At 39.8% G+C, this 16,522-nt stretch overlaps 1 protein-coding gene across 3 annotated transcripts in view; it reads left to right on the forward strand.

Moving 5' to 3' along the window:
• Positions 1-16,522, forward strand: part of LOC105027150 (leucine-rich repeat and fibronectin type-III domain-containing protein 2) — a 303,655-nt gene that overhangs the window by 268,760 nt on the left and 18,373 nt on the right. For all 3 annotated transcript variants that reach the window (XM_020053804.2, XM_020053803.2, XM_010899095.3), the window contains one exon: positions 14,654-16,049. In XM_020053804.2, coding sequence (XP_019909363.2) covers positions 14,674-16,049 — 1,376 coding nt within the window. In that variant the 5' untranslated portion in view covers positions 14,654-14,673. The remainder of the gene's footprint in view (positions 1-14,653; positions 16,050-16,522) is intronic.

Genomic DNA, 16,522 nt, shown 5'->3' on the forward strand with positions numbered 1-16,522 from the left:
TTCCTAATCCTTATTTCATCAGTGCAGCAGAACTGTCGTTGTCATCTAGCTGACACAAAGATTTTGCACATCACTTTATACAACGTAAGCCTTCTTTATCCTCACTTTCTCACATTTCCCGTTGTATCAAGATTTTTCTTAATTTTTCTTAAATCAGCATGTTTGGCAGCCATTCCATTCCAGCGTCTGTTAAATTCCAACACAGGCACACCTCATTTTACTTAATGAGATACTGATTAGGTGATTACCTGAACCAAGTCTAATTTAAATAGAAAAAGTATAAAAACCACTGTTGTGGTCATTACTATCCTCTTGCAATAGGAACAGCTGGATGGCAAAAACAGTGCAAGTAGTACCTCAAAGGTAATTTGAATAAAAAAATAACTATTCAGCATGACAAAAGAGTTGAAAAGAAAAGCTTTGATTGAGGAAAAAAAGAGTTAAATTCTGGCTTTACTGGCAGAGGGATACAGTGAGCATATCCTGAAAATTTCAAAAATGGCGGTTCATGAGAACAAGGTCAAGCAACAGACTGGCAGAGTGCGAAAACAACTGTCCACTGACCGAGATGATATCAACTCATTCGAATGTCACTCAATAACAATAGGATGACATCAAGTGACCTACAAAAAGAATGGCAAACAGCAGCTGGGGTGAAGTGCACAGCGAGGACTGTTCGAAACAGGCTCCTAGAGCCAGGCTGAAGTTTGCAAAAGACCATAAGGTTTGTACCATAGAGGAATGGAGTAAGATAATATTCTCCGACAAGTCAAATTTTCAGCTTTGCGCAACACCTGGTCGTCACATGGTTAGACGGAGACCTTGGAGAGGCCTACAAGCCACAGTATCTCGCACCCACTGTGAAATTTGGTGGAGGATCGTGATGATCTGGGGATGCTTCAGCAAGGCTGGAATCGGGCAGATTTGTCTTTGTGAAGGATGCATGAATCAACCCAAGTACAAGGATATCCTGGAAGACAACCTGCTTTCTTCTGCTCTGACAATGTCCCCCAACTCTGAGAATTGTTTTTTCCAGCAGGACAATGCTCCATGCCACACAGTCAGGTCAATCAAGGTGTGGATGGAGGATCACCAAGTCAAGACCCTGTCATGGCCAGCCCAATCTCCAAACCTGAACCCCATTGAAAACCTCTGTAATTTGATCAAGTGGAAGATGGATGGTCACAATCCATCAACCAATGCCGAGCTACTTGCATTTTTGTGCCAGGAGTGGCATAACATCACCCAACAGCTATGTGACAGACTGGTGGAGAGCATGCCAAGATGCATGAAAGCTGTGATTAAAAATCAGGGTTGTTCTACCAAATATTGACTTCTGAACTCTTCCTAATTTAAAACATTTGTATTTTGTTTTTGAGAAATGAATATGAATTTGTTTTCTTTGGATTATTATGTCTGAAAACAATTCATATTTTTGGGGTTATTTTGACCAGTAGTTATTTTCTACAAATGAATAATCTAAATGACAATATTTTTATTTGGAATTTGGGAGTAATATTTTTGTATTATTATATTTTTGTAGTATTGTCTGCTAAACTGTTAATTTTACTCAAACACATACCTATGCATAGTAAAACCAGAGAAACTGATAATTTTGCAGTCGTCTCTTTATTTTTCCCAGAGCTGTATGTAATACTATACCAGTATTTGCTGTCATTCAAAGACTTTAGGTACACCTCCAGCTAATCCTAGTAAATGCACCCCCCCCCCCCCACACACACACACACACACACAGAGACACACACTTCCCAGTAAGTGATTTAGTTCAGTAATTTCCTCTTGTCATTCATTCCCTCAAACTTTTCATTCTGCAGGTGCACCATGTCAAAATAAAAAGATCAAAGTCTGAATTATTCTGTTTCTTATATATTCCCAGTCTTTTTCAGGTGATCAAATTGCAAGAAGAAATTTCATGTGTCAAACTGACTGAATTTAAGAACTGGTGTTTGTCATCACAGCTGACAGCCCTCAATGGGAACCAGTGGGGGGTGAACTAAGGTGTTCTGAGTGGGTCACATAGCACCAATTGGAGTGGGCAATTATGCCACTAATATTTCAACAGATGAATGGAATGCCACTTGAATTTGGAATGAATGCGAAACAAAAACCCTATTAGGGAACAAGATGGATGGCATGAAAGGAAAGGGGCTGCCTACTGGGTAGACATAGGAAGGGAGTTCACTTTGATATCATTCACTTTTCCTTGCACCTGAGAGTCTCTTGGACAAGAGGTTGGAAAAGGCTGCTAATGAAGGTGCATATGTACCAGAATGTATGATGAAATTTCATTAATGGAAACATCCGCAATGGGCATTTTAGGCATTTCAAACCTATTGCTGAATTTTTTGGAAAATACTGATGTAGTATAGCAACTTACATTTGTCCTTTAAAGGTGCAGTGTGAAACAGATCAAAGTACACTACCGTTCAAACGTTTGGGGTCAGAAATGTCCTTGTTTTCCATGAAAACATACATTAAATTAGTTTGAATTGGAAATATAGCACAATTAATAGGAAATATGATATTTCCAGCAATCACAGCCTTGCAAACCTTTTCCAATCTTCCTCTGTCCAATGTCTGTGTTCTCTTGGTCATTTTAATCTTTTATTTTTTGGCCAGTCTGAGATATGGCTTTTTTTTTGCAACAATGCCTAGAAGGCCAGCATTCTGGAGTGACCTCTTCACTGTTGATGTTAAGACTGGTGTTTTGTGGTTACTTTTAATTAGGAATGTCGCAATACCAAAAATCTAGTAGTCGATACCAATACCAGTGGGGGAAATAAAACCTGTCTTTATGGTGCTTCTTAAAGTTGGAAATATTTCCTCCTTTAGTTTTGAAAGTTCTAAGGCACTGTTTGCATACTGTTTTTTGCAAATGTATTACTCCCTGTTCATCTCTTAGGCCGGGTTGCACCAACATGGAATAAATTAATTGTTTATGTGCATCCCGTTGTAGTTGTAGTTTTTCTCTGCCTGGGTCTGAGGGTTCAAAAGAGGAGTCATCATGTATGAGTGACATGCATATCCATTGTCACCCACTAGGTATCCTTTGATCTCCCCTCCTTCCAGCAGTGCACCAAGTTGACTGTTGTCAAGGATTTGACTGTCATGTGTGGATCCTGGCCATCTTGCAACAATGTGTGTGATCTTGGCCTTGGCAGCACTCACAACATGGACTTTAATTGAGCAGTAGCCCTTTCGATTATGAAAATGTTAACCATTCTCCCCACCTGGGTTAGTAATGGCAATGTGGGAGCAGTCAATAGCTCCAATTACTCCAGGAAAATCTGCTCTCCTGTAAAATCCATCTGTTATCTCCCTCCTTGGTTCAAATTGAACATACTGACCCTTTAAACATGCAATTGCTTTTGACACTCTGCTGACAATTCTGCAGGTTGTGGACTTGTGAACTCCAAAAAGATCCCCATCAACCATTTGTAGCATAAAAACATAAAGCTACTAAGAGCTGGAGAAGAGGTGGCACAGCAGAGTTCCTCTCACTTCCATGCATGGTAGCTGGTCCAACCTTCCCGTTGAGGTATAAGCCTCTTTTGTAAATCTGTACTGCTGGGAAAACTTACCATTGTTATAAAATTCTATTGGATGTATCCTGTCTCTAATTTTCCTGCGAGGAACTTTTTCTTCAACATTATTCCCATCCAGCAAAGATATGCAGCCATGTTGTCCATGAAACTGAAATAAACCAAAGATAAACCTCCTCCAGGGGTGGTTTAAATATAACTTCCAATCCATCGTTAAACTAGGTTTAAAATTACTGGTGCAACAGACTTGAATTTAATCTAGGTTTAAGTGGAAATTAAACTGTGATTGGTTTAGATTTAACCAGGATGAATTGTAAACTACATTTAAACTAGGTTTAAAGTTTAGTGTAACAGGATTAGTAGATACACCTTGATTTAATCCAGTTTAAAAGTTAAACCATGTTGGTGCAACCCAGCCTTACTGTTTAACTTTTCAACGAGTTGAGGCGGAGCTCACACGAGTTGGGTCCTCAGTACCTATGGTACTGTACAAAAACAAGTACCATCATGTTTTCAGAATTTTGACTACCGAAGAATTGGTTCTTGTGACATTCCTACTTTTAATGCAGTTACCAGTTGAGGACCTGTGAATCTGTTTCTCAAACTAAACACTGTGTTTGTCCTTTTGCTCAGTTGTACACTGGGGCTTCCCACTCCTATTTCTACTCTGGTTAGAGCCAGTTTGTGCTGTTCTGTGAATAGTACACAATGTTGTATGAGATCTTCAGTTTCTTGGCAATTTCTCACATGGATTAGCCATCTTTTCTCAGAATTTAAATAGACTATTTGTTTTGAGCCTGTAATTGAACCCACAATTGCTGATGCTCCAGATACTTAACTAGCCTAAAGGACAGTTTTATTGCTTTAATCAGCACAGCAGTTTTCAGCTTTCAGTTTTCAGGATTAGCAAACACGTGCCATTGGAACACAAGACTGACAGTTGCTGATTATGGGCCTCTATACGCCTATGTAGATATTCCATAAAATTATCAGCCATTTTCAGATATAATAGCCATTTCCAACATGAACAATGTTTACACTCTTTCTGATCAATTTGATATTAAAAACAAGGACATTTCTAAGTGACCCCAAACTTTTGAATAGTAGTGTATGTTTCATATTGTTTCATATTGTAAATTATTCAAAGGAGCTACCCTTTGCCTTAGTGACAGCTTTTAACACTTTGCATTGTCTCAAACAGCTGCATGAGGTAGTCATCATTTGAATTGAATTGTTGTGACAAGGAAAGTTTGGTTAAAAGAAGACCATCATTATGTCTGTACTGTAGTAGTCCATATTACAATTGCAAGCAGGTGTGATGGCAATTTTATCGATCAGAACTCTTTAAAAAGGAAGTACAGAGACGAAATACTCTTGGCACAAATTAACAGTTTATTTATTATTTGCAAATAAGAGAGACGCGTCAAACGCTTACATACATAATCATCCGAGGAGTCTCTAACTCAATATAGCTCACTCAACCGTATATATCACATAGAAAAGGGGTGTGGTAAGTTGTTAGCCATCTGTCTTGTCAATGAAACACACTCCCCATGTTCTATCACATGTCCTAGGTTTCAAACAAGTCACATGTTGTCCTCCCCCTACTGGTTAACTTTCTCAACCCTTGAGGGGGACTTTAAGCATTTGGACAAACAACAGAGACACTAAAGGGTTATACAGATGGGCAGATTTACGATTAACCTATAATCTGCTGGTGCCTGTCAAGGATGCCCCCCTAGGACAAATACCAAATCCCTGTCAGCATCTCTAACTAGTAACTCATTCATTCTCACATCCAAACAATGGGACTCAGTCCTTTAAACAGTAAGAATGCATCAGGTTTCAGAATTTCCACAACAATCCATCCTCTTGATACCATGTCAAACCTTGGTATCAAACCTTAAACAGTTTACTCATTAGGATGTAGAATGGGTTATACAGATGGGCAGATTTACGATTAACCTATAATCTGCTGGTGCCAGTCAAGGATGGCCCCCAGGACAAATACTAAATCCCTGTCAGCATCTCTAACTAGTAACTCATTCATTCTCACATCCAAACAATGGGACTCAGTCCTTTAAACAGTAAGAATGCATCAGGTTTCAGAATTTCCACAACACAGGTCAAATAAGCAAAGAAAAAGACAGTCTATAGTTAGATTAAGACATGAAGGTCAGTCAATCCAGAGAATATTTCAATTGTAGTTTCTTAATTTCTTCAAGTGCAGTTGCAAAAACCATCAAGCACTGTGATTAAACTGGCTGTATTTAGGAGTGCCACAGGAAAGGAAGACCCAGAATTACCTCAGCTGCACTTCAGATATCACCCCATATAAATGCTCCACAGAGTTCTAGTAACAGACACATCTCAACATCAGTTGTTCAGAGTAGCCTGCATGAATCAGGCCTTTATGGTTGAATTGCAGCAAGAAGCCACTACTGAAGGATAACAAAAAGTAGAATAGACTTGCTCTGGCCAAGAAACACACAAAATGGACAATAGACCGGTGGAAATCTGAGATTTCTGTTCGAGATTTCTGCTTCCAACCTCTGTCTTTGTGAAATACAGAGTGGGTGAAAAGATGATCCCCGCCTGTGTGGTTCCCACTGTGAAACATGGAGGAGGTGTGATGGTGTGGGGCTGCTTTTCTGGTGACACAGTCTGTGATTTATTTAGAAGTCCAAAATGAGAGTGATGGTGACTTATGAAATGATCTGGCCACCACAATCAGCCGACATCAACCCAATTGAGATGGTTTAGAATGAGTTGGACTGCAGAGTCAAGGAAAAGCAACCAAGAAGTGCTCAGCATATGTGGGAATTTGTTCTAGATTGTTGGAAAATAATTCCATGTGACTACCTCATGGGCCTGGCTGAGAGAATACCAAGAGTGTGCAAACCTTTCAAGGCAAATGGTTGCTAATTTGAAGAATTGTACCTTAAATAACTTGCTAACATTAGCTGCAGTCAACAACACAAATATAAAAATATAAAATGTGCCATGATGAATGTAATGAACTTTTCTTGTTAAAAAATGTAATATACATGCTTCTCTGTACGATGATGAAAGTCTGAATGAATATTGGGAATTAAGTACATGGAAAAGTATGCTACGATGCATGCACCGTTTTCTAGACGTACACAAACAGAATTTAACACATACTTTTTTTGCCTGACTGCATAAGCCAAATTCTCTGAAACGCCTTTGGAGACGGCTAATGGCAGAGAAATGAGTGTTCAATTCACGGGCAACAGCTCTGGTGGATATTCTTGCAGTCAGCATGCCAATTGCGCGCTCCGTCAAAACTTGGGACATCTGTGGCATTGTGCTTTGTGATGGAACTGCACATTTTAGAGTCCCTTTTTATTGTGGCCAGCCTAAGGCACACCTGTGCAATCATCATGCAATCATGCTATCTTGATATGCCACACCTGGATGGATTATCTCGGCAAAGGAGAAGTGCTCACTAACACAGATTTGTGAAAAATATTTGAGAGAAATAGGCCTTTTGTGTACATAGAGAAAGTCTTAGATCTTTGAATTCAGCTCATGATAAATGTGGGCAAAAACAAAAGTGTTGCGTTTATTATTTTGTTCAGTGTAAATGTCATTCACAAATGAAAGAAAAAAGTATGTTGTTTTGCCATGAAAGATAAAAATATGTTCTTATGCCATGAAATGAAATAGCTTTGGCAGACTCGCTAACAATTGTTCAATTCTTATGATTATTACAGTAATTTCGTAGATACCGATAAAGCTTATTACTAGCTAATACGCTGTTAAAACGGGCAGTGGCAAATGCAATACATAAAGGAGTGGAGGTAAACTTAGTAAGAAATGTTAGTCAGTTTAACTGAATCAATGTCATTCATGAATGGCCAATTCGCTATTAAAACGGCCAGTGGTAAAAGAGGATTTGTTCAGGATATACAGATGCTGGGTGTCAGTATAGACAAGAGGCTATACTGAGAGCCAGTAAATGTACAGCTATGTGGTGTGGTGGTTAATGACACAGCTTTTAATGTGGGCGACCTGGGTTCGAATCAAGATTGTTGGAAAACACTTTCTATTGCGGGCTGAACTAGGCTTGCCTGGTTTCTTGTTTCTTGTGTTTAGGTTTGGAATTGCACTTCAAAACTACTTTTCTGTTCCCTGCATATGTGCCTGCCACAAATCGACAGATAGCTGAACAGAGACGGAATAGACAGGAGTAATTTCAGAAATACTTTACTCGGTTGACATTTTCCTTTCATCATTTGAAACTGAAATGACAAACAAAAGGCTGAGCTTATAATATTGCCAACTGTGACACAGGTTGTACAAATGTAAATATGTAAATATCACAGATGCTGTGTAAATGTAAAACTATAAAAATCAACTATGCTAATGAAGTAATATAAATAATAGCAATGATATTGTTTGGCTAACACAATAGTGCACAGAAACTCCATGGGCTACTTGTACCACATTGCCACAAATAAATCATTTTTCATAATACACACAGAGAAGTTGCAAGACAATGTTCATAAGTGCATCAAGCTTCTCCGAGGGTTATCACAAGAAGATGGAAAAGGATGATAATATTCTTGCAGAGGAAACAATTCTGTGTTTACGGCATTTGTTAAAATGAGAAAATGTCTGACTATGTACTATAACCTGCGTCACATGACCATATGGAACAATCAGACACCTTAAGTGATTACAGAACAGTATTACCACTATCAGGTGTTAAGATGCAACTGAAATTCAATATGAAATGCAGGACATAAAAACTACGCTTGATTTCCTTACTTATTACGCACCCTAGAAAGAACACAAGTATCAATCTTGAAACACACCATTGAAATACACCGTGAAACACACCCTTGAAACACACCCTTGAAACACACCCTAACTCCTTTAGAGTTGCCATAGGCCTCCCTGACTAGTACCCTTTATGCCCGGATATACAGTATTTAAGGACACCTTGTTCAAGAAAGATTCTCAGTTGTACCATATTCACTCCTTATTAACAGACTTTGCTATGCAGGGGATATTAAATGTATTTTCAAATGTTTTTATAAGCTACCAGGATTTGGTGCTTTTGAAGAACCTTTTTCTGGATTTGCACTGAATGTTCATCTTCATGATGTAGCTTTTCTTAGGATTTTTACTGACCAACTATGGGATGCCCTAGAGACCAGTGTATTTAACCCGAAATCATGCGAAACACCATAATTACACATAGGTGAACACAATTCTAATAATAAAGTATATCCTAACTGGATGCACCACAGCTAATTCAGGTGTCATTGCATAGGGGATGAAGAACTATACAATAAATTATTTTCTGTTTTTATATGTGCAAGTAATGTAGAACAATTGGCAGGCTTTATTTTTGGCTTTGACATTATTGACTTTTTTGTTGATCAGTGGCACAAAACTTCTAATTAAATGTATTTGTATTTCATGTTGTCACGCAACGAAATTTGTAATACTTTTGACAGACACTCTATGTCCAGCGAGAATTTAATTTAATCTCAGACGCTGATATCTCCTAATCAGATGTATAGTTTCATCTAACATTTGTCACATTACTTTGAACAGTGGAAGTTAAGGTTATGTCATCAAAATGCTCTTTATGCCTCTGCCCATTTAATGTCACCCTCTGTCATGTTAATTACATTGTGTCCCAAAATGACAACAATAGTAAAACAATGCTAGATTCTGCCCATTCATAAGGTGTTAGAGAAACTGCAGCCTAACCATAATCTTTAACCAACAGAATTAAAGCCCCTGTGTTACTCCTAATAGGATTTTTGCTTTGCTTTTCCCCAGTGGTTTTCTACTTGGTAACAGTGAATTCCCACACATTTTAAATTCTCATTCCTGCCTGCTGTCTGCCTCCAATTATGTCTGTGACACTCAGTCAAAATGCACCAGTACTACATGGCTCTCAGAAATGTTTGTCACCAAAAATCTTATACACAGGATATAATCAGGATTGCAAGACATGGAATGGTTTTATAGTGGCCCAAATTTTGAATACTGGCTTTGGACTGGGCTCAGCAATAGCAAATGGCTTTGTTAATATACAGTGGGGAGAACAAGTATTTGATACACTGCCGATTTTGCAGGTTTTCCCACTTACAAAGCATGTAGAAGTATGTAATTTTTATCATAGGTACTCTTCAACTGTGAGTGACAGAAACAAAAATCCTGCAAGTAATTAAGTAATTAATTTTCATTTTATTGCATGACATAAGTATTTGATACATCAGAAAAGCAGAACTGTCATGGTGCGGTGAGCAGCAGCGCCACCGTGCTATATTTTCACAAGTTCCCATATTCTCACGAACACATCCCGGACTGTCACATGTTTTCAATCCTTCACACCAGGTCCCAATTTGAATCGTTTGTATGTGTATATATGTTTCCCCTCTGCTCCCCACATTGTGGCTCATTGTTCTTGTCGTGTTTGTTGCCGGTATTTGTAAGTAGTTGTCATTTCTTATTGTCGTTTTTGCTGCTTTAGTCAGCCCTTTGCTTTGTGTGTTTTGTGCTCGGTGTTTTGTTTATTTCTTATAAATTAAAGTGTCAACACCGACTACCCCTGCCTGCACCTGGTTCCTTGTCCATGCAACACTGCACTACACCACTGCTTGTGACAAGAACTTAATATTTGGTACACAAACCTTTGTTTGCAATTACAGAGATCATACATTACCTGTAGTTCTTGACCAGGTTAGCACACACTGCAGCATGGATTTTGACCCACTCCTCCATACAGACCTTCTCCAGATCCTTCAGGTTTCGGGACTGTCGCTGGGCAATACAGACTTTCAGCTCCCTCCAAAGATTTTCTATTGGGTTCAGGTCTGGAGACTGGCTAGGCCACTCCAGGACCTTGAGATGCTTCTTACGGAGCCTCTTCTTAGTTGCCCTGGCTGTGTGTTTCGGGTTGTTGTCATGCTGGAAGAACCAGCCACGACCCATCTGCAATGCTCTTACTGAGGAAAGGAGGTTCTTGGCCAATATCTCGCGATACATGGCCCCATACATCCTCCCCTCAATACGGTGCAGTCACTACAGACGGTCCTGGACATGCGCTGGCTTGAGAAGGGGGACCTTGCGTGTGCTGCAGGATTTTAATCCATGACGGCGTAATGTGTTACTAATGGTTTTCTTGGTGGAGCCCCAGACCGAGGGAGATTAACCGTCATCTTGAACTTCTTCCATTTTCTAATAATTGCGCCAACAGTTGTTGCCTTCTCACCAAGCTGCTTGCCTATTGTCCTGTAGCCCATCCCAGCCTTGTGCAGGTCTACAATTTTGTCCCTGATGTCCTTACACAACTCTCTGGTCTTGGCCATTGTGGAGAGGTTGGAGTGTGTTTGATTGAGTTTAAACCAACAGGTCTGTGAGAGCCAGAATTCTTACTGGTTGGTAGGTGATCAAATACTTATGTCATGCAATAAAATGCAAATTGATCATTTAAAAATTATACAATGTGATTATCTGGATTTTTGTTTTAGATTCCTTCTCTCACAGTTGAAGTGTATCTATGATAAAAATTATAGACCTCTACATGCTTTGTAAGTAGGAAAACCTGCAAAATTGGCAGTGTATCAAATACTTGTTCTCCCCACTGTAGCTGATTAAAAAATAGTCTGACTACTGTAACACATTACCCTAACACTGCCCAGGAAATTGCATCTCAGGACATACAAATAAATATTATTCTCAAATGACTTTTGTAAACATTGTAACTGTATGTGTCCTGTTTTTTGGCAGTTAAGCTTTTCAATATTTATTCCATGCAAGAATGCATTTTCAATGCACTTTCGAAACCTGGTAACCTGGTCTCAAGTCACTAGCCTCCCTTCTATCTGAACGAATGGTACTGTAGGAAATATGGTCCAAAGCAAGAAGTGTTGCACAGTTCAGACTGGTCTGCAGGTGTCTGCTTGCCCGAGTGAATACCAAAAATATCAGTCAAGGGATATTTTACCCAAATAACAATAAGTCACACTGGTGTCCTCACTCTGTAAGTGGGAAATAGATAACTACCATGGATTGGTTTCAATCAAGTATTTGGCAACTTTTTAGCATTTTAGTCGCAAATCGCATCCTAATGAACTGAAAACTTAAAATCAATTTTAATTGTAACGAGTAGTGTAACTCATTATTCTTTTCCAATAAATAACCCGTTTTCACTCAGTATAACCTACAAAGCTTTACGTAGCATTACTTTTCTCAATAGCAAGTGGCAACAAAGGATGCAAAGATGGCAGCACCAGCTCTTCCAGATAAAGAACAAGATACTGTACACATACTAAAGCCACTTCCCCAGCTCCCATTCATTTAAAAAAGATACAGGTGCTGGTCATAAAATTTGAATATCATCAAAAAGTTGATTTATTTCAGTAATTCCATTCAAAAAGTGAAACTTGTATATTATATTCATTCATAACACACAGACTGATAAATTTCAAATGTTTATTTCTTTTAATTGTGATGATTATAACTGACAACTAATGAAAATCCCAAATTCAGTATCACTGAAAATTATAATATTACTTAAGACCAATACAAAAAAAATATTTTTAGAAATGTTGGCCAACTGAAAAGTATGAACATGAAAAGTATGAGCATGTACAGCACTCAATACTTAGTTGGGGCTCCTTTTGCTTGAATTACTGCAGCAATGCAGCGTGGCATGGAGTCGATCCGTCGGTGGCACTGCTCATGTGTTATGAGAGCCCAGGTTGCTCTGATAGTGGCCTTCAGCTCTTCTGCTTTGTTGGGTCTGGTGTATTGCATCTTCCTCTTCACAATACCCCATAGATTTTCTATAGGGTTAAGGTCAGGCGAGTTTGCTGGCCAATTAAGAACAGGGATACCATGGTCCTTAAACCAGGTACTGGTAGCTTTGGCACTGTGTGCAGGTGTCAAGTCCTGTTGGAAAATGAAATCTGCATCTCCATAAAGTTGGTCAGCAGCAGGAAACATGAAGTGCTCTAAAACTTCCTGGTAGACGGCTGTGTTGACCTTGGACCTCAGAAAACAGTGGACCAACACCAGCAGATGACATGGCACCCCAAACCATCACTGACTGTGGAAACTTTACACTGGACTTCAAGCAATGTGGATTCTGTGCCTCTCCTCTCTTCCTCCAGACTCTGGGACCTTGATTTCCAAAGGAAATGCCAAATTTACTTTCATCAGGGAACATAACTCAGCAGCAGTCTAGTCCTTTTTGTCTTTAGCCCAGGCGAGACGCTTCTGACGCTGTGTCTTGTTCAAGAGTGGCTTGACACAAGGAATGCGACAGCTGAAACCCATGTCTTGCATACGTCTGTGTGTGGTGGTTCTTGAAGCACTGACTCCAGCTGCAGTCCACTCTTTGTGAATCTCCCCCACATTTTTGAATGGGTTTTGTTTCACAATCCTCTCCATGGTGCGGTTATCCCTATTGCTTGTACACTTTTTTCTACCACATCTCTTCCTTCGCTTCGCCTCTCTATTAATGTGCTTGGATACAGAGCTCTGTGAACAGCCAGCCTCTTTAGCAATGACCTTTTGTGTCTTGCCCTCCTCGTGTCCTCCTCATTGTGTTGCCTACAATACTAGACTGAGAGACCATTTAAAGGCCTTTGCAGGTGTTTTGGGTTAAGTAGCTGATTAGAGTGTGGCACCAGGTGTCTTCAATATTGAACCTTTTCACAATATTCAAATTTTCTGAGATATTGAATTTGGGGTTTTCATTAGTTGTCAGTTATAATCATCAAAATTAAAAGAAATAAACACTTACATATATCACTAAATATATCAGTCTGTGTGGAATTAATGTATAAATTATACAAGTTTCACTTGTTGAATGGAATGACTGAAATAAATCAACTTTTTGATGATATTCAAATTTTATGACCAGCACCTGTAAGTAGCTTCAACTAGCGATTTTTGCAGCGGAAGGCTGCGCTCGGATGAACTTCCCAATTCTGGCTTGGGAAGCAGTTCACTAATTCGACTAGATCGTTATTACTCTCCAATTGTAACCAATCACTGCGGTTGCTGTTATGTTTTGCCGGGACCTTGCCTGTTGGACAACCCAAGTTCGATAAGAAATCATCCTCCGTTGGACAACCAAAGTTTAACCCAAAACATCCTCCATTATTTCGAGGGAAACGATTGTTTAATCCGAAGGAACACATAGCTGCTAAGTCAGAGCTATGTTAACAACAAATGATTAAGGAGGGCACTAAATAAAGGTAATAGGGCAGCAGGGCTTGTTTGGGATAATAAACGTTATGTAGCCCACACTGAATTTGTATATGGGAGGTGTTAATAGTGGTTGTTTATATAAGCAGAGAAACATTTTCTTTGGCAACTATAGTTTATAGTAAATTAACATCTAAATACATGTTCTGCTTCTAAACGCGATTTTCTGAATCTTTTCTAAAACAGATTTAATAATCGTCCACCTCTGAATAAAGTCATGAAACATTCATGGATTATGCACATTATTGCAAAGAGATTTCAAATTATTGTTTTCATTTTGAGAAGTATGTTTATCAGTGTACAATGCTACAGTTGTTATTTTTGTTCATCATTGTTCACCACAATGGATCTATCTAGTATTGAAATCTGCACATATACATATACTTATACAATAAGCCTGGCCTGATAATGTAGAGGCACTTGCAATACAAAATAGTTTATTGATTTAAGAGTTTCTTGATGAATGAACTAAACGCAAATATTATTTGCCATTATGGTATATGATCACTTGAGATAATAGGATTGGTCACTCTTGCTGAATATTGATTGATAGGCTGTTATATGTTATATGCTGTTGAGAGACACTGACTAGGCAATATCTTACTGGAATTTATGGTGCAAACAGTATAAGCACACTGTTGCTTTGAATGCCAGAAAAGTGCCTATGAAATTGCTGACATAATGATATTGCAAATGGTCACCTAGTGTGTTCATTTGTCTAATAATAAGTGTGATTTATGTTATACTACCAATGACAGTATATAATTTACTCATAATATTTGCAAAAAAACATATTCTTACCATGCTCTTCTCTGTTACTTTCGTAGGTCCCTGTGTATGATCTACAATGGACAAAGTGCTCAGCAGTCTCCTGCTTTTGGGAACCGCAGTGATGATGGCACATGCATGCCCCAAATACTGTGTCTGCCAGAACCTCTCAGAGTCCTTGGGTACACTCTGTCCATCCAAAGGCCTCCTCTTTGTGCCTTTGGATATTGACCGTCGGACCGTAGAACTCCGTCTGGGTGGCAACTTTATCCTCAAGGTCACACCACAGGACTTTGCCAATATGACAGGGCTTGTGGACCTCACCTTGTCCCGCAACACCATTAGCACCATACAGCCTTTTTCCTTCCTCGACCTGGAGACTCTGCGCTCTCTGCACCTGGACAGTAACCGGCTGACCGAGCTGGGTCCCGATGACCTACGGGGCCTAGTAAACTTGCAGCACCTCATCCTGAACAATAACCAGCTCAACCGCATCTCCAAGATGGCTTTTGACGATGTGATGCTGACACTGGAAGACCTGGACCTATCCTACAACAACTTGCGAGGTGTGCCTTGGGAGTCTATCCGCAAGATGGTCAACCTCCACCAGTTGAGCTTGGATCATAACCTCATTGCTCACATCACAGAGGGGACGTTTACAAACCTGGACAAGCTGGCACGTTTGGACCTCACCTCCAACCGGCTACAGAAGCTCCCGCCAGACCCCATCTTTGCCCGTTCCCAGACTAATGTAATTCTGAGCACTCCCTACTCCCCTCAGCTTTCCTTGAGCTTTGGGGGAAACCCCCTGCACTGCAACTGTGAAGTGCTTTGGCTCCGGAGACTAAATCGCGAGGACGATATGGAGACCTGTGCTTCCCCCCCAATTTTAAAAGGCCGTTACTTCTGGTATGTGCGGGAGGAGGAGTTTGTCTGTGAACCACCCTTGATCACCCAACATACGCACAAGCTGTTAGTGCTGGAGGGCCAAACAGCCAGTCTGCGCTGCAAAGCTGTAGGCGACCCGATGCCGCTTATACACTGGGTCGCCCCAGATGACCGCTTGATTGGCAATTCGTCCCGAGCAACAGTGCATGAGAACGGAACCCTGGATATTACTATTACCACATCAAAGGATTATGGCACTTTCACCTGCATAGCAGCAAACGCTGCAGGGGAAACCACTGCGTCTATAGAGCTATCCATCATTCAACTCCCACACCTTAGCAATGGTACCAACCGCACTGCACAGCCCAAATCCAGGCTGTCGGACATCACCAGCTCTACCAAAACTAGTAAGGGGGAGTCCAAACCTGCGCTGGAAAAGGTGGTATCTGTATCTGAGGTATCTGCATCCTCTGCTCTGATAAAGTGGACTGTTATCAAAACAGCACCCAAAGTCAAGATGTATCAGCTCCAGTATAACTGCTCAGAGGATGAAGTCCTGATTTACAGGTAAATTACATATTATTTTGTTAAGATTAGTCTTGAGAATTTGAATAGAGTTTACATTAAATATCATTTAACCGGATCCCCACTGATCTTTAAAACTTAAGAGACTTCAGTTATTTGATTTGAAATACAAGGGACAAGTAGCCCACTGTTCCAACAGTCTAGTGAGAAATGCTAGATGCTATAAATAATACAGTTGCTCAAATAAAAATATTTTCTACAATAATTAATACATCTTCCATCGATCTGTGTTGAGCTGATATGTCATCCCCTGGATCTCCTGGCCACTGTTTGCTATGGCACGACCTGGGATTGAACTGAGGTCATAACAGTGCAGACCACTGCATCATTGGAGGCACCCTCATTGTTTACAGTTACCACAGTCAATGATAGTTTAAGATCACAGAAAATAAATCTCTCTTATAGGTAAATTTCTTATACCACCTTATAACCCACCCACACATTTCTTCCAGACC

Source organism: Esox lucius, chromosome 15 (assembly GCF_011004845.1).
Source record: "Esox lucius isolate fEsoLuc1 chromosome 15, fEsoLuc1.pri, whole genome shotgun sequence".
NCBI classification, from domain to species: domain Eukaryota; kingdom Metazoa; phylum Chordata; class Actinopteri; order Esociformes; family Esocidae; genus Esox; species Esox lucius.